Source organism: Acipenser ruthenus, chromosome 9 (genome assembly GCF_902713425.1).
Source record: "Acipenser ruthenus chromosome 9, fAciRut3.2 maternal haplotype, whole genome shotgun sequence".
Lineage (NCBI taxonomy): Eukaryota > Metazoa > Chordata > Actinopteri > Acipenseriformes > Acipenseridae > Acipenser > Acipenser ruthenus.
The window spans coordinates 21,542,661-21,563,995 of record NC_081197.1 but is presented as its reverse complement, the minus strand read 5'-3'; the positions used below and the strand labels follow the sequence as shown (position 1 = coordinate 21,563,995).

At 38.2% G+C, this 21,335-nt stretch overlaps 1 protein-coding gene across 6 annotated transcripts; it reads right to left on the bottom strand.

Moving 5' to 3' along the window:
* Positions 1-5,960: 5,960 nt before the first annotated feature.
* Positions 5,961-20,874, bottom strand: LOC117406155 (ubiquitin carboxyl-terminal hydrolase 16-like). 6 transcript variants are annotated; one of them, XM_059029688.1, is made up of 18 exons: positions 20,553-20,874; positions 19,102-19,190; positions 18,663-18,841; positions 18,040-18,143; positions 17,834-17,949; positions 16,624-16,817; positions 14,088-14,183; positions 13,868-13,998; positions 13,641-13,728; positions 12,803-12,884; positions 12,470-12,561; positions 11,968-12,021; positions 11,400-11,570; positions 9,173-9,848; positions 8,462-8,556; positions 7,333-7,419; positions 7,052-7,199; positions 5,961-6,769 (listed from the first exon to the last, which is right to left on the bottom strand). In XM_059029688.1, the coding sequence occupies exons 2-18, from the start codon at positions 19,160-19,162 to the stop codon at positions 6,603-6,605; spliced, it is 2,541 nt and encodes an 846-aa protein (XP_058885671.1). In that variant the 5' UTR covers positions 19,163-19,190; positions 20,553-20,874; the 3' UTR covers positions 5,961-6,602. The 6 variants fall into 6 exon arrangements, with proteins under 6 accessions (XP_058885671.1, XP_058885669.1, XP_058885672.1 ...); XM_059029686.1 differs by having other exon boundaries at positions 19,102-19,209; positions 20,553-20,571; XM_059029689.1 differs by lacking the exon at positions 20,553-20,874 and adding an exon at positions 20,312-20,330.
* Positions 20,875-21,335: the final 461 nt, after the last annotated feature.

The following is a 21,335-nucleotide window of genomic DNA, read 5'->3' as shown; positions in this document are numbered from 1 at the left end:
TTGCTTTTTGCAAAGAGGGGTTTATACCCTATGTAGGGATACCTCGATATTTAGTGAGCCGCTGTAGTACCGCTCGCATCCATATATATAACTAGTTTGATTCTCTTAATGGCAGATTCGCTACACATATAAAGACAAATGCTTCCAGGTAATGTTAAGAATTTTTTTTAGTTGTATTAATACATTTGGTGGCACTTTCTTATATGAAAGTAAACATTCTTGAATTAACAAATGTTTAAATAGCCTCAACAAAAGAGCCGGGAGTCTAGCTGTGGGAGTCCAGCAAGGGGAGGCCTGCGCTGAGACGCTATTCCAATAGATCCAAACCTAACGGGGCTCTAGAAGAAGCTATCTCCTAGTCAGGTCTGTACCCTCCACCCTACTGCTCCTACTGTGCCTTTTGTCCTGCTTGCCCTGCTATGACTGTCTCTCACATCCCTGTTCTGTCCTCTCGTCCTCGTCCTCGTCCTCTGCCCTCCCTCCGCTGCTGCTCCTCCAACCCCTCTAACCTCATTTCTCTGCCTCTCCCCCCCTCCCGCACACTCTCTGGTGCACTCTGGAACTGTCACTCTTCTGCTAACAAAGCTGATTTCATATCTGCCTTTGCCTCCCACCTCTCGCTCGATTTCCTTGCTCTCACTGAAACCTGGCTGTCCCCTGATAACACTGTTACTCCTGCTGCCCTGTCCTCTCTCTACGTCCTGTCGCATACCCCGCGTCTCACTGGACGGGGAGGTGGGACGGGTCTTCTCCTCTCTCCCTCCTTATTCTTTTCTGTCCCCTCCGATCTCATCTCACTCTCTGTCAATACCTTTGAATTTCATGCAGTCCAACTAACCTTTCCCTGTCAACTCCTGCTCATTGTTCTGTACCGCCCCCCTGGGCCTCTCACTCACTTTCTGGATGAACTCGACTATCTACTCTCCTCCCTCCCCTCTCTGTCTACCCCGACTGTCCTGTTGGGTGACTTCAACATCCATCTCTCCAACCCCAGCCACTCTGCTGGATTCCTCCCTCTCCTGCACTCCTTCGACTTCTGTCTCTCTCCGTCCCCTCCTACCCACAAAGCTGGCCGTCAACTGGACCTCACCTTCTCCAGGGCCTGCTGCCCCTCCACCCTCTCTGTCACCCCCCTGGACCTCTCTGATCACTATTTCATCTCTTTTTCTCTGTCTCTCCCCCCTCTCCCTGCTCCTCCTACCCCCACTGTCACCTCTCACCGTAACCTCCGCTCTCTCTCCCCCTCTGTCCTTGCCTCCACTGCTCTCTCTCACCTCCCTCCTATCGACTCCTTTTCACAACTCTCCATAGACTCTGCTACCTCCACCCTCTTCTCCTCACTCACCTCCTCCCTCGACTCCCTCTGTCCCCTCACCTCCCGTCCTGCTCGCCCCTCCCCTCCCCATCCCTGGCTCTCCTCTGCGCTCCGCTCGGCAAGAATCACACTGCGATCTGCTGAAAAGAAATGGAAGAGAACCAAACTCCCTGCTGCCCTAGACCTTTACCGCACTCTCCTCTCCTCCTTCTCCTCTACTCTCTCCTCTGCTAAATGTGCTTATTTCCAATCTGTAATCCAAGCCTCCACTAACAACCCACGTAAACTATTCTCTACCTTCTCCTCCCTCCTAAACCCTCCCCCCTCCTCCTCCCTCCTCTATCTCCCCTGATGACTTTGCCTCCTTCTTCTCTTCTAAAATCTCAGATATCCGCAAACTCTTTAACACCTCTCCCTCCCCCGCACCCCCTCCCGCTCCAACTCCTACACCCACTGCAACCCCTACTAACTCACCCTCCTTCTCCACCTTCTTGCCCCTCTCAGACTCTGACCTCTCCTCCCTGCTCCAGGGTCACAAACCCACCACATGTGCCTTGGACCCCCTCCCCACTCACCTCTTTCAAGCTGCTGCTCCTGCTCTACTCCCCTTCATCTCCTCCCTCCTCAACACCTCTCTAGTTTCTGGTATCTTTCCCTCTGCCTTCAAAAAAGCCTCTATCACTCCCCTCCTCAAAAAACCTACCCTCGACCCCACCTCCCTCCAGAGCTACCGTCCTGTCTCCCTCCTACCCTTCCTCTCCAAAACCTTCGAGCGGACTGTACACCGCCAGCTCTCTGCTTGACCCTCTCCAATCTGGCTTCCGCTCTGCTCACTCCACTGAAACCGCCCTCCTGTCTGTCACCAACTCACTTAAGTGTGCCCGAGCTGCCTCTCTCTCCTCTGTCCTAATTCTCCTCGACCTCTCTGCTGCCTTTGACACTGTTGATCACTCTATTCTACTATCATCTCTTGCTGACCTGGGGATCTCTGGCACTCCTCCGGCCTGGTTCTCCTCCTACCTCTCCAACCGCACTTACCAGGTAACCTGGCGTGGAGCAACCTCCACACATCACCCTCTCTTAACTGGAGTCCCCCAAGGGTCAGTCTTGGGTCCTCTCCTGTTCTCTCTCTACACCCGCTCCCTGGGCCCCCTCATCGCATCCTATGGTTTCTCATACCATTTCTATGCTGATGATGCTCAGATTTTCCTCTCCTTCCCCACCTCTGACTCCACCATCTCCTCCCGTATCTCTACCTGTCTGTCTACTATTTCCTCCTAGATGCACTTGCATCACCTCAAACTCAACCTCTCTAAATCTGACCTCCTTTTCTTTCCCTCCTCCTCCCCCTCCTCTGATCTCTCTATCTCTGTTCCTCTGGAATCTACCACACTCTCTCCCTCTTCCTCAGCTAAGAACCTTGGAGTCACCCTGGACCCCTGCCTCTCTTATTCCCAGCACATCTCCACTCTGGCACGCACTTGCCGATTCTTCCTGAGCAACATCCGAAGAATCCGACCCTTCCTCACCAACTATGCTACCCAGCTCCTGGTCCAGGCCCTGATACTCTCCCGCCTAGACTACTGCAACTCCTTCCTGGCTGGCCTCCCTGCGTCCGCTACCCGTCCTCTCCAGCTCATCCAGAACTCTGCTGCCCGCCTGGTGTTCTCTCTGCCTTGCTTCGCCCACGCTACTCCACTACTCCGCTCGCTCCACTGGCTCCCGATCACCGCTCGCATCCAGTTCAAGACTCTTGTACTAGCCTACAGATGCCTTGACCAGACTGCACCCAGCTACCTCCAGACCCTCATCTCTCCCTACACCCCCACTCGACCTCTCCGCTCCGCCTGCACTAGAAGACTAGCTCTACCTCCGCTACGCTCCCCTGCCTCCCGAGCCCGCTCCTTCTCCACCTTTGCTCCGCAGTGGTGGAATGACCTTCCTACAGATGTCAGGACTGCCCAGTCCCTGACCACATTCCGGCGCCTCCTCAAGACTCACCTCTTCAAAGAGCACCTGTTGAACTCCTCTGTTTGTATCCTGGGACACTATCACCCTTCATGTAAATGTGCTTTATTTTGCTCTTATCTGCCCCCTATTTTACTGCATTTAATCCTGTACTTCAGAATACTGTAATCTGCCAAGTGTTTAACCTGTAGTACTTTGTATTTAATCACATCCTGATGTAACTATCACCATTTAATCATATCCTGATGTAACTATCACTATTATCTGCTGTATTATTGAATTGTGGTTTGTCACACTTGTACTTTGCTTGAACAAAAGTTATTGTATTTCTTGCTCTTATTGTATTACTTGTATTGTAACATTTGAAATGTATTTGCTTACGATTGTAAGTCGCCCTGGGTAAGGGCGTCTGCTAAGAAATAAATAATAATAATAATAATAAATAACAAAAAAAGTATTTTATAGGAAAACTACATAATTTATTAATATGCAAATTACAATTTGTGTATTTTCATACTCGCGTTTGTTCTGGGCACCCACCAGAAATTTAAAAAGTGCATATACTGTAGTTTTTTTTTTTTTTTTTCTAAATTCAATGACTTAAACTGGCGGTTATCATGCTGCAAGTATACATTTTAAATATTTTATTTTATCATCCAACCCTAGTCAGAGTTTCAGTTTCGGTTGTATTTTCATCACCACTCGAAGTACAGAAAAGACACATTGAATTGTTTTAATACACATTGAATTGTTTGCTGACTGACAGAGTTCCAAGCATGCTTTAGCAAGTGCACAGCATCTAACAGAGACATTTTATTTACACTGAAATTTAGTGCTGATGCTCATCGCTTTTCTCTTTCCAGCCATGCTTGCTTGTGGGTGCTGTTTATTCAAACTGTAAACCCAACACTGCGTACAGGGATTAAATTGGCAAGGGGAATCGCTGAGTAATGACGTGCAAACAGCTGTTTGATTGATCTGTCAAGCTTTTTCTACAGTAAAGTGCTACCTTTTTGTATTGAAATCTATATGAATGGCAAGGTAACGAGGTGAAAACAGCCGAGTTTGCCCGAAAATATATGACATGCTTAACACGGTATAAACGATGCCTCTGTTATTGAAATCAATGAGAATGGCAAATGGCAAACACTATTTGCCCGATATAAACAGCTACCTGCAATAACTCTGGACGGTATAAGCAATGGATACTGTAATAATATAAAAAGTACAATTATGACAAAGTATGGACATTCCATTTCATCTAGCCAATACAGGAGCTTTCTGATTTTCTGGGCTTTTATCTTGAGAACCGCTTAGCAAAACTGCAACAAATGTCCATGCACAGCTTCTTCATTTTCAATCATGGATCACACACCTCTAGGTTTTAAATATTTAGACTCCTGAGATTAAAGGCAGCTATTATATTTTCCTCCTTTTGTTCCCTAAAAGTGACTTCAATATTTACAGTAAGCTTGGTTCTGTGATTACTCCATTCCAAGAACTATGGACAAAAGGTGTATTACATTACCTAGATACCAAAGAAGATAATCTGACATGGGTTGCTCAAAGAGATAATGGAAATATCATTGAATTACTGTAGAACTCTAAACTCATAGAACAGTTGAGATATTTTGCACTTCATATATTATCTGCTGGTAGGTGCAATTCCATGGAAATAAGGCAAAACAGCTGCACCTGGGTGGGACATAACCAAGGCTTTAAACACAGGTTTGGTTTAGCAGGCTTCATTACATTTTAAATAAGGTGAAGCCCATTTATCCTGTCATAACACTGTGGATTCACTCCCTTTGTCTTGGTTATTACCATTTACACTGCAAGGGGTATGTTATCTATTAGAGCAGGAGATGACAAGTTGGCATTTAGATAGTGGGCCTTTGCATAATGATGGCATTATTGTTACACTAATATATCAATACCAGTGGCAATTCCCAGGAGAGTGTGATGATGTTCTATCCCAATGCACCGAAGTCTAAGCATTAAGATATCTTGGTCCTCAAGTAGCCTGACATTGAGGACTTATCCAGTAACACACTTTCATAAAATGACCCTTTAAGTACATTTCTTTACCATGCAAGAATGAGGATCTTGACAACAATGGTGATTTTCATTATCAAAATCAAAATCATCTTTATTGTATTTCTATATTGAACTCTTATCCAGCACTTGCCGCTTGGTTTGTCTTAAACAGAATTAAATCAAATATTTATACTGAAGCAAACAAAAAAATGCAGATCATAAAACGGGACAGTCGGAAAACAAATATATTTCCGTCTCATTTTGGCAAAAATGTTTTATCATTTTTTTTTTTTATAAATTAATTTCCACTTTCACTTACAATACAGATGTAGATGATATACCAAATAAATGAATACAACACTTTGTACTGAGTTCTGTGAAGTTATAAAAAAAAATGTAGAAATGCATTTCATAAAAAGAAACAATTAAGCTTCAAAAAACACCCTTAAAATGTATTGATAAAAAAAATTCTTTACACGAGATAACACAAAGGCTTTATTCCTAAATTTTAATTGAGCAGTACTCCATATCTAATGACACACGGACCCTGCCAAGTAAGACACTTTTCAATCCTGCTTAATTTCTCATGGTTTTCAAATATTTTAAATATGTTTCGGAAAAAAATAATAATAATAAAAAAATAATTACTAGTGGAGTATTGCTCATTAGTATCTATACTATGAATATAGTTTATTCTGTGGAGGAATCATTTGCCCTTTTGTTCTGTGAATGCACACTACAGTACACTATTTTTAATTTAATGCTTTTCTGTTTATCATTTTTCCTACACATTTAACCATTATCAAAAATATGTATGTTAAACATATGTCAGCTTTAGTTTTATACATCAGTATGTGTGTATAGCATAGTGCAATGTATGCATTATGTATCTGAAATCTTTTCCATGTACAAAATTATTGTACACATCATATTCATGTAATCTCATATATATTAATGTAGAATATATTACACAAGTAACAGCACTCTAATGAAGAGCTTCTCATATTGTCCTTTTGATAAGTTACAAAGATTCCAAATGTTCAAGTTTAAACATTTAGAAAATTAAACAGAATTTTTTTTTCATTTGAAAAATAACACATTTATTAGATCAAGCTTAACATTTCATTCTTTTGTTGATAACTATAGTTTTAAACATCATTGTTTTTTTGGTACCTTAATATTCTTTCTGTCCCATAATTAAGTGTGTAAACAAACAGCATAACATTCTGTCATGCATATTCTTGAAACAATTGCCTTTTCTTTCTGTAGCAATCCCAGCAGCTCAAAAGTTCAGTTCAGTGTTTGTCCCCATGTGGTGTGTCTGGTGAAGAATCCTCTCATAGAACAAGAGGTAGGCTTGCGAGTTTTGTACTTTACTTTCAGGCACAGCTTGAACACTGGAGTCACTTATATGGAACCAAGATCCTTTCAATGACTCTGCTTCTGATACTGTCAATACAAAAAAAGTGTAGTTTCTTAATTAACTTTCCTCTTTATGAAGACATTACACACACCATGTTCAATTTCAGACTGCACTGGTGTTTATATACAGATGAACAGTCTGCATTTCAAAATATACCTGAGATATGAGATATTGGAAGTGCACCACTGGGACTATGAAACAGCAACCCAACAGTACCTGTTTTTTTCACTAAGATGCAATAATTATATTCTCTTAATGCAATGTGTTTATTACTCTTTTAGTATTAATGTGTATATTCAAATACATACCTTGTGGTGTCATGCCATTAAGATGCTCTGAAAGGTGGCAGTTAGGTCTGACTTTAACATAGGCAGTATAATGACCAGACCTCATAGTACCACTGTGTTCCACAATTCCGTACAGACTGTACAGTACCCCTTTGTCACCTGCTACATTCTGTGGAGCAGACATAACTTACGGTTAACAGAAGGCTCAAAATTACAAACACTGGGGCATAGCTTATCTGTAAATCCTTTTTTTACATTTTTGTCTACACAATACTTGTAACAATGTCCGCAAATGCTTTTACCTTGCAGTTCACCGTGCAGAAAGGGGCCAAATCAAGAATCTGAGGAAACTGCACATGTTTGTTTACTTTGCATGCACTGTACCCAACCTAAAGTGAGACACAAAAAAACAAAATGTAAACTTCTTTTTTTTTTTTTTCACACAAACTAATGCAAATTATTTTTGTTGTCAGTTATCTTGCGTGATAAAATATGGATGTGTGTATGCCTGGATGGAATGAAATATGTTTGGACACAAACCTACAACCCACAGGACCGTAGTACAGTAATGCATTTAAGGTTTCAGATTTATACTTTTAAAATGTATGGATAGAATGGTCTCCATCAACAGCATTTGAGTTTGAATAGGATAGAGAGGTAGACCTTCAATACAGCAGAATTAAAAACTCCACGAAATGATTTAATCAGAAAAATACAGGCATTGGTTAAATTAAAGCCCAGAGAGCCTCATAAGGTGCCATTAACACAACTAGCTGGTGTTAAGATTCAGTTTAATTTTATAAATGTTTAAACTTTAGGAATGCAACATGTTGTTTTGTATTTTTATACTGCACTGCGTCGTTACAATGAAGTTGACAAGCATCTTCTCTACATAACCATGTACTTAAAGAGGAAGTAGCAGGGTTCCAAAAAATAGTGTTACACGACCCCATGTGTTGCTACAACCTTTTAAATAATGTGCCTGTATTTTTTCTTTTCATTGTTAACATCCTGACAACTTTTTACACTTAATTTTAAAGTCTGTGTTGCAAGGATTATTGCCCACATTGTCAAACAGGTAACACATCAATAACAACGCATGACGTGGTACGGAACAGAAAAGCCAGAGCACTTGTTAAGTTTTTGTTTTGTTTTTTAAAAATTACTCAAACCCCAGTGTACTAGAGCGGCCATTTTGAAAAGACCTTTGAAACAGACTTTAAATGTTAAGTGTAAAAAGTTGTCAGTATGTTAACAATGAAAAGAAAAAATACAGGTACGTTATTTAAACAGTTCTAGCAACACGTGGGGACGTGTAACGCTACATTTTTAAGAACCCCGCTACTTAAAGATGTGCAAAACATGATCTGGAAATACTAAAACCAGACACCTTACAAGTCAATCACCTAACCTAAACACAGAACATATTACCTGTTGGAATCTCTTTAAATGAAGAGTAAGAACAGGAGGGGCCATAGAAATTAACATCTGTTTTTGGGCATCAGTGTACACACTCTTCTTGTCACCTTAAAATAAACATTCTTTATTTAAATAAATGTCATGTAATGCAACATGTTTTTCACATAGGCTCTTCAAATGTTAAGAACGCAGTCCCCCACATTCTAAAATACTGTAACAGAATGGATGGTGACGTTGTTTTAGTACTTCACATAAAATACACAACCATACTGCTGCTTTTCAACATATTTTACTCATAGCAGAGTACTTGCTCCATACAGAAGCATTTTTAAATATTGTTTTTCCCATCTATCACATATTAATTTTTTTTTTATATTATAAAATACTGGCATGAAGTCCATTAAATAATACACGTCATACAACATTAACAGATTCTGTTGTGGAGAAACATCCCAATTTTAAGCTGAATTTTTTTTAAATGTGAAATTTAATTATGCTTAACACATTTTGATGTGCACAAATATAATTACAATTGCTTTTGGATAACAGCTACTGGACGTGGCTGTATTATAAAAGCACAAGTTCCACTGAAAACTGAATTGACAATAAATATCAGATATTATTTATCTTAATTTTCAAATTTACAGTTCAAGAAAACAAAGGAAGCCACATAGCATGCTTTTTCTCAAAAAATATAATAAAATAAATAAAAAGTAAATTTACCTAAATTGGATTTTGGTTCCTTGTACTTTCTTTGTGAGCAAGTATTACACCGAAGCCTGTTTGTTCCTGTGAGTTTCTCTATTTGTGTAAACTGATATAGGCAGGACTGGGTTGAACTTTCTTGCTTTCCTGGAGGTTCTCGGTCAGCGAGAGTACAAAAAGCCACCTCTGGGTCTTGGTTAGCCACTGTATATTCCCTGGCATCAAAAGGACCGTCACAGTTACCAATGTCTAACTCTATATCGTCATGGCAAACAATGTTACCGTTCAGGCTTATTTTGCTTAAATCTTGAACAAGGTTTTCATCAGGAGTAAGTACACTGAACTGTTTAAAGTTTACTGTAGTGGAATTAGATGGTTCTGGTGAATTTTCTAGAGGGTCTAACTGTTGACCATCTATGTTGTTCTTTTCAGCTTCTGTGTGTTCATTTGCATGGTCATGCCCAGCACTGCTGGTGTCTTCACAAAGCTCTGTATCGCTTACTTCTTTTTCATTCTGCAGCACTGGTTCACTGCTGTCAGTACATACACTTAATTCTGTTAGGTTCTCTGTGTCTGGCTGGCTGACGTTGCCCTGAGATGAGGACTCTTCACCGTTCTGATGTTCCTCAAAATTCTGCTCAGTTGCATGGACAAGTCCCACCTTTCCTTCATGTTTTTGTTGCCTTCGCTGGTTCTAAAAAAGAAGAGCACAAGTAGAATTGTTAAACATTATAGTTCTATTAAAGTTGTATTAACCACTTCAGCTCCAGGATGTATGCAGGCACGTCAAAAGACAAAGTTCTAGCAGTGCCATACCCTCATACGTCAAGGTTTGCCATCTATTCAATGGGGTTTCTTTCAGCCTGGTCTGTCGGTATGCATGCTGTATAGGCACCGTTTTTCCAGTGACAATGCATTTTACAGAAACATCCCTTGCATCTGTGACTGCACTGAGAAGAATGGAAGATACAGCAGGAAACCACCAACGATCTAAATGTGTATATATATAGTATTGACTTTCATTTCGGCATAGTTTATTTGCAGTATTACTTGTTTACTTCTTTTGGTATAACTTGCTTGATATTATTTTAAACTAATTACGTCAACATTTAAGATTGATTCAGACACCAGAAGTAAATAAGTTTGAGGAGTGATCAGGGATTTTGAAAACAATTGAAAACTTTGAAAGAAGATTTTATTTTTTGGAAAAAAAACACCAAACAGCGGTTCAGAGTGCAAAACAAAATGTATGTATATCAACGTTTCTCACAGTTAAAGAAAACGCTGTGGCTGCAAGTGAATTGCCTACGTCTTTCATGGAGTGAAGCACAGTTTTTTGTCAATGGACTGTGGCAGCAAATTAGCTACACGGCTACATGCTGATTCCTCTGTGGCAAACAAAATGTAGCTGGGAAGAACAAAAATCGAAAGTCTGGTTGAGAATGTACTTGGACCGCTTTCTGTGGAAACAGCAGTTGAAAAGCTAAAAAGCAAGCTGTTTTCCCTTTGTATTATTATTATTATTTATTTCTTAGCAGACGCCCTTATCCAGGGCGACTTACAATTGCTACAAGATATCACATTATTTTTACATACAATTACCCATTTATACAGTTGGGTTTTTACTGGAGCAATCTAGGTAAAGTACCTTGCTCAAGGGTACAGCAGCAGTGTCCCCTACCAGGGATTGAACCCACAACCCTCCGGTCAAGAGTCCAGAGCCCTAACCACTACTCCACACTGCTGCCTTAGTTGCTAATGATGCTTCAAACAATTTTCAATACGTTTTCATGAAGTGCAAAAAAAGTTATACGTCTTAAATCCTTCTTTGAATTTGTGCAGCAAGATTACCGCAAAGTGCTTTTGCATGTGCCCACTCCCTGGTTAAGCCTCTTTACTGCAGTTGAAAGGCTTCTGTTTAACTGGCAAGCTATCAAGGTGTATTTCTTGGAGCTGTCTTGGCTACCTTTCAGAAGTCAATCTCCATTCTTGAAAAGGATTCTATGAATGCCACAGAACTTTTCAATGTTATGTCAGAAGCCAGCTGATTGATAGAACAAACAATCAGCAACAGTTTTCTGGTTACCAGGTGACCAAAGCTTTGCCACACCTGCCTAGTGAGGCCCAGGAAAAGTACTAGGAAACAGGTCAAATTGATTACACCCTTAGACATGATGCAATATGCATCTCGAATAACTACCCATAATTCCACAATTAAGGCATTAAAAGAAAAAAATAAAATTACCTTTGCTTGTTTTTTGGCATGCTTCTTGTCCTTCTTTAGCTGATATTTGCTACAAGTGGCAGTGGGGATTCCATTATCTGCATTATTTGACCATGCAGGAGAATCATAATCTTCATCTTCATTAATGCTAGGCTTTCTTTCACTTTTCTTCAGCGACTTCTTTCTGTAAGCCTAAGAGAAAATACACCCCATAAACCAATAGCCTGAAAACTCAGTTAAGCCATGAAAGAAAACTGAAGTAGTATGTATCAAGACTTGGTACTTAAAGTAAATCTGCGATAGCAGGACATTTAAATGTTAGTCACATACAATGTAATCTGTTACCACATTACCTGTCTGATAAAGGAACGATTACAGTTACAAGTTGAAAAATGTAATCAGATTACAGTAATGGTGTTATATGTATTGTTTTGCTCCCCAACACTGATTAGGAGCCACTAGGAATTTAAAAAAAAAATCACCACGTATTTTTCAACAAGAAATTAACAGTTACATAAAATATATATTCAGGAAGTCAAGCTGAAAGAAATGCAAACTATCATTTTTGAGATTCATAACATTTTTGTACCTCATCTGAAACAGGTAGAGACAAATCCAGGAACATCTCTGTTACCAAAGATATCTGAAGGACAACAAATAGATGAACATATTTTACTGACATGGCCAACAGTATCTTTCATATCTATTTTATTGAGACGATTGAAGTAACACTTATTTTGTAATAACCTTACAATCTGTACACAGTTAAGTTTATAATTTTAGGGGTTTTGCTTCCTAAACATTGAGGAGACTTTGTGATAAAACACTTTAGAAACATCAATAACAGCCAAAAATATACTAACACATGTTGCATTACAAAATGTTAGGCAACACTGATATTTTACTCAGGATAAAATATTGTGTGTAAAGAAAACTAGCTAATTACAATTTTTATGAAAGTTCAATATACATTAGTGAACTTGATCCAAGTTATTTTCAGTTTCCTGGTGCTAAATAATTAAAAGATGTGTAATTTAAGAAATGGACAAAACCAGGAGAAAATGAAAAATGTTGGGAACATATTTACTTACAGTTTTGCATTCCTCACACATAATGGTGCTTGTTAACTCTCCTCCAAATACCTGGTCTACAAAGTTCTGAAGCTCCCCTTTCTTTTCATATTCTATTTAAAGAGAAAATGTATTGTTTATATTCTGATGAGTGGCATGCGGATTCATAAAAATAATTGTTTTATTAATTATGGTTGAAACACATGTCAACTCAAAGTATTACTATTTTTTCATACAATTCTTCTGAAATCACATTCTTGTGTAACCCTCACCAAGGAATTAAACCAGTACTGTAGCTAAAATAGCACAATACATTTAGAACTAAAAATACAAACATGTGAATTGTGTGCTTACCTTTTACTAACTTCTTTGATTCTTCTGCATCTACTTGTTTTCCAGAATCATTCAATGTCTTAAAAATCCCTGCACTTTTTCGCTAGGAATGACAAATGAAGTTTATATGTATATGAACTTAACTATTTCAGCTCTAAGTAACTTTACAGAAGTACAATTTATCCTTAACACAGGTGTCGTCCATCCATCAACAGTCCAAAGCACCTTTGACCATTGTTCCATAGTCAAATTTCTGCATTCTGTAGCCTTTTAGTCTTGTTCCCCTTTCTTAACAGAGGTATTCTTACTGCAACACATCCTTTATGTCCTGATTTCAAGAGTGACCTTCGTACTGTTGATTTGATGGACAACGACACCTGTGCCTTCTGCCAGTTCTGTTGTCAATTCAAAGCTTGTCTTCTTTCTATTCCTTAAGGATATTATCTTTAAGTATTGCTCATCCTTGTTAGACAGCTTTTTGGGTCTTTCGGTCCTGGGTTTGTCAATGACAGATGATGTTTCTCTGTACTTGCTGATTATGCTTTGAATACCACACCTTGAAAATCGAGTAATGCGAGCTATTTCACTCAATGTTTTTCCTTCTTTATCCAAGTCAAAAATACTAGAAAATACTAGTGTAGGCTTTAAGTAAATTGTTGATGCTCATAATGCATCAGAATAGAAAAATGCAGTATGTCTAAGACTTTTGCACAGCAGTGTATATATAGTTATTTATTTATTGTTACAAAATATAAATCCTCACTATCATTTGTTTTCAACTTGAATTGGGAATTCTGATGCAATAATAAAAAAGCTCTAACAAAAACCATCCATTACTTTGTTCTTACCTAGGGCTTACCTTGATTTCTTCAGACCTCATTCCATCCAGCAGATAGCGAAGGAGTTCCTGACTATCCTGTTGCTGAAATCCTTTAAACCGGGCAGCCCTGAGAAACGAGCAACACAATAGCAATCCCAGCATGTCTTACACTGCACGACAGTGGGGGAGTCTGCTATCCTGCTGCTGCCTCAATTAAATAGGGATTCATAATGGACAGGTGAAGAGATACTATTGTTGATACTCACTTTTTACAGACCTGGGAGAACAGTTCTTTGGGAGTAACAACACTCTTCTTGGTTTCCTGAATTTCAGTGAGAAATTGACACATGGCCAATGTCAGAGGCCCTGGTTTGTCAACATTTATTATGATTGGCCCCTGAAAGCACAAAGAATTAATAACACGTTACACACATCCTACCAGCAAAGAAAAACAAAACAAAAACAAAGCAAATTCTACTGACTAACCAGCTCAGAAGACAGATGTGGTGTAATCTTGATGGTAGTTTCATTGTCTTTCAGGTCTTTGAGAAGCTCCCTTAGAAGTTTAGTTTGCGATAGAATCTTGTGTGAAAAAAGGAAACAGTTAATGTATTCTGATTACCAGATGTACAATAATACAAATTGATAAAGCAGACCGAGTTTCTATCATCCATAACTATTAAACACTCAATAGTGCTGAATTTAGAAATACTACTGGAGCGTGTTTCTACCAATCACACAGCAGCATAAACACCACGCTTAACCAGAGCATAGTAGCATCCATAACTGTTATCAGACTGTTCGCCAATCAGCAGCCTCATAGAGGATAGTGCACCTTTATGCCAGCTCAACATTGAGGGAGAACCAGCTCAATAAAGGACAATGCCAAATTCTAAGGTATTTAAGTTGTATACAGCAGCAGCACTTTCTATTTCCAAATAGAAGATAAGTGAACCTTTCATTATCATATTATTTGTTTAATGTTTGATTTCATTAGAAATTGTGATAATAAATTAGTTCGCAGTTTTACATTTCGGTCTGATATGAATTACATTTTTCTAAGTAGGCTGTAATAATTAGACTGTCATTACTGTTAGGTGACATGCATGTTTTGTGATGAATTTGGTGCATGGTAATAGACAAAAAAATACCCTCAGAAGATACAAGAGCTGCATCTAGTGGAGACAAAATTACACTACACTACACTGCAACATTTTTCAATGCATCAGTTTTTTCGTTAAGTACATGGAAAACTACAAAGCTGTATGTAATTCAATATGTTAACGTAACATTATTTAGTAGGTTTCATTCAACTTTATGACGCACAATTAGTTAATTCTATAGGGTGATGCTAAACTTTTGGACATAGCTGTATATTGAGTGATTTGTTTTCTGATGAATCTTTAAAAATGTCAAATACTGTAATAATAATAATAATAATAAATCTATACAATTGCGCAGTTTTTGAAAATATATATTTTTTTGTTATCAGTTTCGCAAAAAAAATATGAATTTGATAGGTTAAAAAAAAAAAAGCAGAGTTCTCTAAATGGGGATTCATTTTAATCCAAATACTGTAGGTGAATGCTACCCTCTTTTGCTTTTGCATGACCTCTTGTTTTACATGCCAGTACAATTCAGGAATACCAGTAGCTGTTTCAGTAATACAAGGGCTGGTAAGAAATGTGTACCTTATAAATTAGTTTTTGGCTATACTGTAGGGACGCAAATGAAATACACTAGGGACTGAAGATAGTTTTGATTGGATGTTTCCAGTCTAAGTTATACGTCTAAGTTCTAGTGAGTAGTAGACGTTATCATTCCTGCACTGGCTGACAGATCTGACACTGCCTTCCTCAACTGTGATGGCGATGATGATCCTAAACTAATGTAACATTGGTCTGACGGCATTGTTTAAAATTAGATTTGATGTATTCCCAGAGTACCAGTTCTTCATTCTTGCCTCATAGTTTAGACACAATGTGACTCTTAGCAAGAAATTACGGTAAGTCCTTGATGCTAAATAAATCCAGTAAGGTCACACTGCTGGTACACAGGTCAAATTCTGCGGTGTTGCCTTCCATCATTAAATGAACTGTGATGATCAGCAATATAACCTGCCACTGCTTAGCTCTCTGGTTTGCTTACGGTGGGCTTCACAAAAAAATTCTTTACACACAGGGATTGAAAAGCTGGGACGAGGCTGCTAGAGTACATACTAACACATTTTATTCTTGGATTTTCAGTACAGGCACTGAAGATACATCTATGCAAGAACATCATTGTTTGAGGACTACTATGTTTTTTTTCTCCAGTCTCACGTTTAAAAAAAAAAAAAAAAAAAAAAAAAGTATTACAATGTACCGATACAGAGGTCACTGATATAACACTCGTATTGTCCTGAAAAACATCAATGTTCACCGTGAATATCGATGAATCGGCACCCACCTAAAAAAGTATGATCAAATTTAGGCGAACTGTAACCAAAATTCGTGTCTCAGTATTTTATTGTTCAAATACATAAAATTATTATGAAATGCATTAGCCCAAAGAGTCCTGGTACCTAATCACTTAAGTATGTCACATGGTCCAAGTGCAGTTAGACCACTGGAGTAAAGGAAGTGATTAGGTACAAGAAGCAACAGCAACTTTTGCAGACTGACCTGCATTAAAGTAAATGTGAATGGCATTGAACCAAAGTCTGTTTATTTTTCTGCAAAATAAGACAATGTTTCTAGTTCTAACTAGCTAACACTATCATGAAAAAGTAGATGACCATGCTTACATTCACAGGATGTACATGTGAATTGCAAAGTAATGTGCCAAGTTTCATCAGAAGCAGTTCTCTTTTTATAGTAAAAATGTGTAGTGAAGTGTGACAAAAGCAAAATACTACCAAAGCCTACACTACCATCAATAATGTGTGCTACTACATTTGTACATGCACAAACTGTATCTGTCACTCCTTTAAAAAAAGAAAAAAAAAAGAGTTTAACTCAAACCTTCTCCACTTATTACCAACCTGCATGACTGCATTAAAGAAACATGTATTCCCAAGATTGCTGAATCCTTTCACAGTTAAACTAGTGTTTTTCGGAGGTATTTCTTTGTGAGGCTTTTCTTTTTCTTCTGTTCCAGTTCCACCTTTCTTACTGTCCTTCTGTTGTTCATTCTTGTTTTCTAGTTTTTGTATCTGGTTTTCATGTTCTTTAAAAGCTGTAAAATTAAGAAAAAAAGAAAATCAATGCAGCTAATGAAGGTAGTTTTATTTAAAATTCCCCAAAAAACAACTTTATATGTACAAACACAACATGTGATTGACATTTACAATTAAAACAAACAATCTAGATTAAACAAGAGGAATGCAAGGGTCCATGAATGCAGATTGATGCCTCTCGTGTGACTGTGAACTGCACATGTATCAAATTAAAGTCTCACATGTTCTTTTTATGTAAATATTCCATTTAAATTAAAATGTATAAACCAAAATTCCCCTAACTTTAGTATTATAAATACAGTACTTTTTTTCCCCATTTTCTTCTATGTTTATACCTGGCTTATAGCCATAACTTTCCAATACGTCGTGGCTTCAACAGGAAAAAAAGATTGCACAATATTCGTAAATGCCCCTCTGGTTCATTAAACAAGTCAGACAATGCTGGTGTTGGAGAAAACTGCCATCCAGCTTTCTGTTGTTACCTCCACACAGCTACACTCAGGGATGGTTTCATGTAGTGTTTTTCAATAGCTCAATCAGGTGACTTCTTCACAGTGGAATCACATCTCCTTGTAACAAATGCCTACATGCAGTTTCATTATATTCATGTGCGCGGTTCTGACCAAGTTATCCTGGTATTCAGTTGACAAAGTACTGTACAGGCTTAAAAAATATCTTTCAGGAAAAGAATGCTGACCAAGCTATTACTGACTATTGATGGCTACATGCTTACAATAAAAATTCAGACATAAATGCATGCTTTATAGGTGGAGGAAAAGAACCAACATGTTTTTCTGTTCCTGCACACACACAGTTCCTGTGGGACAGTTATCATAAAGCAGATCATACAGGAGACTAATAGATTATTTATCTACAACAGTAACACAGGTATATCTCTACTGTATCTTCACTGTAAACTTTTGACCAAAATCTAATTAATATCCAGAGGTAATTACTTTTCAGCAAGTAATGACATTTGCATGCACGATTATCAATACTGAAAGTTAAAGCTTACTTTTATTTGTAGTTTTCCTGCTTGGTTCTGAAAGAGTTTGCTTTTGAATATAAGTTACAAGCTGTGACAACCGCCCGGTGCTGGAATACTGCACATCACCATCACAAAGGTAACACCTGGGCCAAAACACACATACACAAAATGGTTTACTTTGAAAGTAATGTTACTTTTCCTTTAAGGTGCTACATCTCTTGCATTCAACTCACCAAATGTTCCAGTTTTCCAAACTAACTACCAAGCAGTGGGGGTCCGAGTGTGGTTTTTCGAAGTGCTTAATGGCATGCTGTTGATCAGAATATCTTCCACAACCCTTAAACAAAATACAATAAGGACATATTTACTGTTTATCAATAGAATCAAAATGTGGAGACTTCCCCATATATCACTACTGTGACAACTGCTTAGTACGAAGAGCTTTACCAGTGCTTGAAAGCTACAGGTAAGGATGATCTGATAAAAAGGAGTTCTTTGATAAATGATGATAAACAAATGTGTCTATTTTTAATATTATATATAAATCAGGTACACAAACTTTAAGAACTACATTTGTACAACATACTGTAATAACCAGTTTTGTTCTTTACACTTAAATATTACACACATTGCACCATGCACGTTTACAGCTATGTAAGAATGTATAAATAGTTCTTGATTAATAATATTACTCCTGCTGTTGTCAGGATGATGCAGCTTTGGTCTACTGTAGAATACATGCAAGGGCTTCCAACTGCATTACAATAAATCAGTCACATTTCCATTATTGATCCACAATTTTATCAGTCTGTCATAATGAAAACAAATTATGTTTATGCACTTCATAGATACGTACCCGATAACCACATTTCAGACAAACCCAAATCAATGGGCTCTCGATGTTCTCGATTTCAATGTTGTCCCCTTCTTTTCCACCACCCTTACAGTCTTGGCAAGCATTCAACGTGCCATCCTGCAGTGCCTTTTTAATCTGGCTCAGATCTAATCCCTTGCGCGTGTGGGGGCACTGAGAATCTGCAACAACAAAGCAAAACAAAAAGTTTATAAATTATTGAAAATAACTCAGACCCATGTGCTGTACCTGACCTGATAAAGCAAGAACACACCCGTTCAAAAACGTGGCTACTTGTTACTACTAAAACGCTGCAGGTACATGGATTAAATATATAATCCTTTGCTTTTGCCTAAAAGAATAATAAAGCAGTTTTTATCTTTCTCACAAAGAAAATGTTTAGAAAGATAAAAAAAGGAAAATATGGTGATTTTTTCTTTACCTGTAAACTCGGGAGGCGCATCATCTTTATAGTTTTTTCCTTGTCCCTTCTTCTTCCCCATTACCGGTGTTTTTTCTAACGAATGAAATCTAGGATAAAACCATAAAACTAAAATAGTGTTAACTAATACTTAGAACTCTGTTTTTTTATTATCATTGTTACTTTAGAACTTTACTTGATGTATTCTCGTGTACAATATGTATATGTTATTAACTTCAATTCAACCCCTAAATGTAGTATCTACAATCACTTCAAATACTCTGCCCAACTTGTCAGTGCAGGCATCGTCACTGTGAGTGCAACAGCAGGTTACTGTCCGTGGGGAAATAAAAGAGACTCTTTCCTAACCACGTCATACATTTACAAAATAATAACAATAATAATAATAATAATCGTGCCGTCACGTTGAAATTATACTAACTGACCTCGTTTTCTAATAATGGCTCCTTCCGTTCTTTTAATATTATCCTGAGTATGACAAATGTGTTCCTTTACTATCCGGGTCTTACGAATACACAATTTACTTCCTTATGACCCCGGTGTCGTGACAAATTTCGAACCTTGTTGAATTTTGCAATTACCGTGAGGTATGCGCATGCGTCAGTGTTCCGTTGAATTTTGTCCGTGTGATTACTTACGCTCTTAATTTATTCCACAACCTGGTTCAACTGTGAAGTTTCGGTATTACAAACAAAGATATTATAGACCTCTTTGTTACAAATGAAATGTACATTTTAGACATCAAAACAGTATAAAAACATCAAAACAGATTAGCTCGTGAATGGCCATTTCCTCACATTACGTTTATTCGAAACGGACCATATGAAAATGTTCTTTTATCATTTTACACCAAATCGTGTCATGTGAATACGTTAGCAATAAGACATACGGTAACTAAGTAATCATCTGTTTTATCTATCTATCTATCTCTCTATCTATATATCTATCTGTCTGTTTGTGTGTGTTTAAAGGTGTGCAGTGCGATGAATAAGTAATCACACGGACAAAATTCAACGAAACACTGACGCATGCGCATAACTCAAAATAGTGGAAAACACTGTACAAAGTAGAATGTATCTGGTATAAAGAACTTTAGTTTTAAATTTACAGTTAACGAAGAGATGCTAACAGCGAGATAATCTAAGGTTTGCTTAGGTGTGCTCATACTTCAACTGACTTTCTGTATGCAGCTCTGCTACTGTCTACTTACTTTATTGTCTGATTTAATGACCCCACAAAAAGGCTTCATGATGAAAGTACCGAAAATGGCCCCATCTTTGAAGGGCTGTGACAGAGCGAATGAATCCTAGTCAACAATCTTCCTCCTGACCTGTGGGGGCACGGTATAACACAGTGGTCTTCACAGTTTTTTTTTTTAATGGGGGGCCACTTTAAAAAAAAAAAAAAATTGTCAAGTAAAGACCGAACCAAATATTAAAAACAATGCTTACCTGCTTAACAGGAGGAAGAGCGGAAGTGTGCCAGTTGCTGCTTGACTTTCTGTCTGCAGTATTTGTATACTCCTCAATTAATTCTTTGAACTGCCAGTGGTTCAGGGTTTTTGAAACAGTAAAATTCACAATCTTGGTGACAACCTGCATAACCTTGCTCACAAGAGCTTCTTGGTGAATTATGCAGTGAAACAAAAAAACGTGGAATCCCCAGTTTCTTTATCATTAGACCCAGCAATCCTTTTTCTTTGCCTCATACTTGGGGCACCGTCTGTACACACAGATACGAGCTTCTTCTAAGAGAGGCCAGTCTGATAAAAAAAAAAAAAGAAATGGAAGTGCATTCATAATATCTTCACCTGTTTGCGTTTTCAGTGGAATCAAACACGGCAGTTCTTCGTTTTTAATACAGAGACGGTTTCCTGGCACATCAAGCAAACTGGATTTTCAGATTCCTCGTTAAAAATAAAGAAAAATGTATTTGTCCATGTGGCAAAGTGGTTAGCAGTGTGCAGGTGCAGGTGATCCATAATCATACAGACAATGATATCCAGGTGCAATGATGATTTAATTATACAATCAAAATGCCTGATGGCAAACAACAGTAAAAAATAACAATGTTAATGAGAAGCAATACAGCGGTGTGTATTGCTGATTTGTAATCCACGGGTTGGCCCCAAAATAGTAACAGTCCTGTTTTATTTCACCCACGCGTAACACATACAGACATGCTCAAATTTGTTGGTACCCCTCCACAAAAAACAAAGAATGCACTTGAAACTG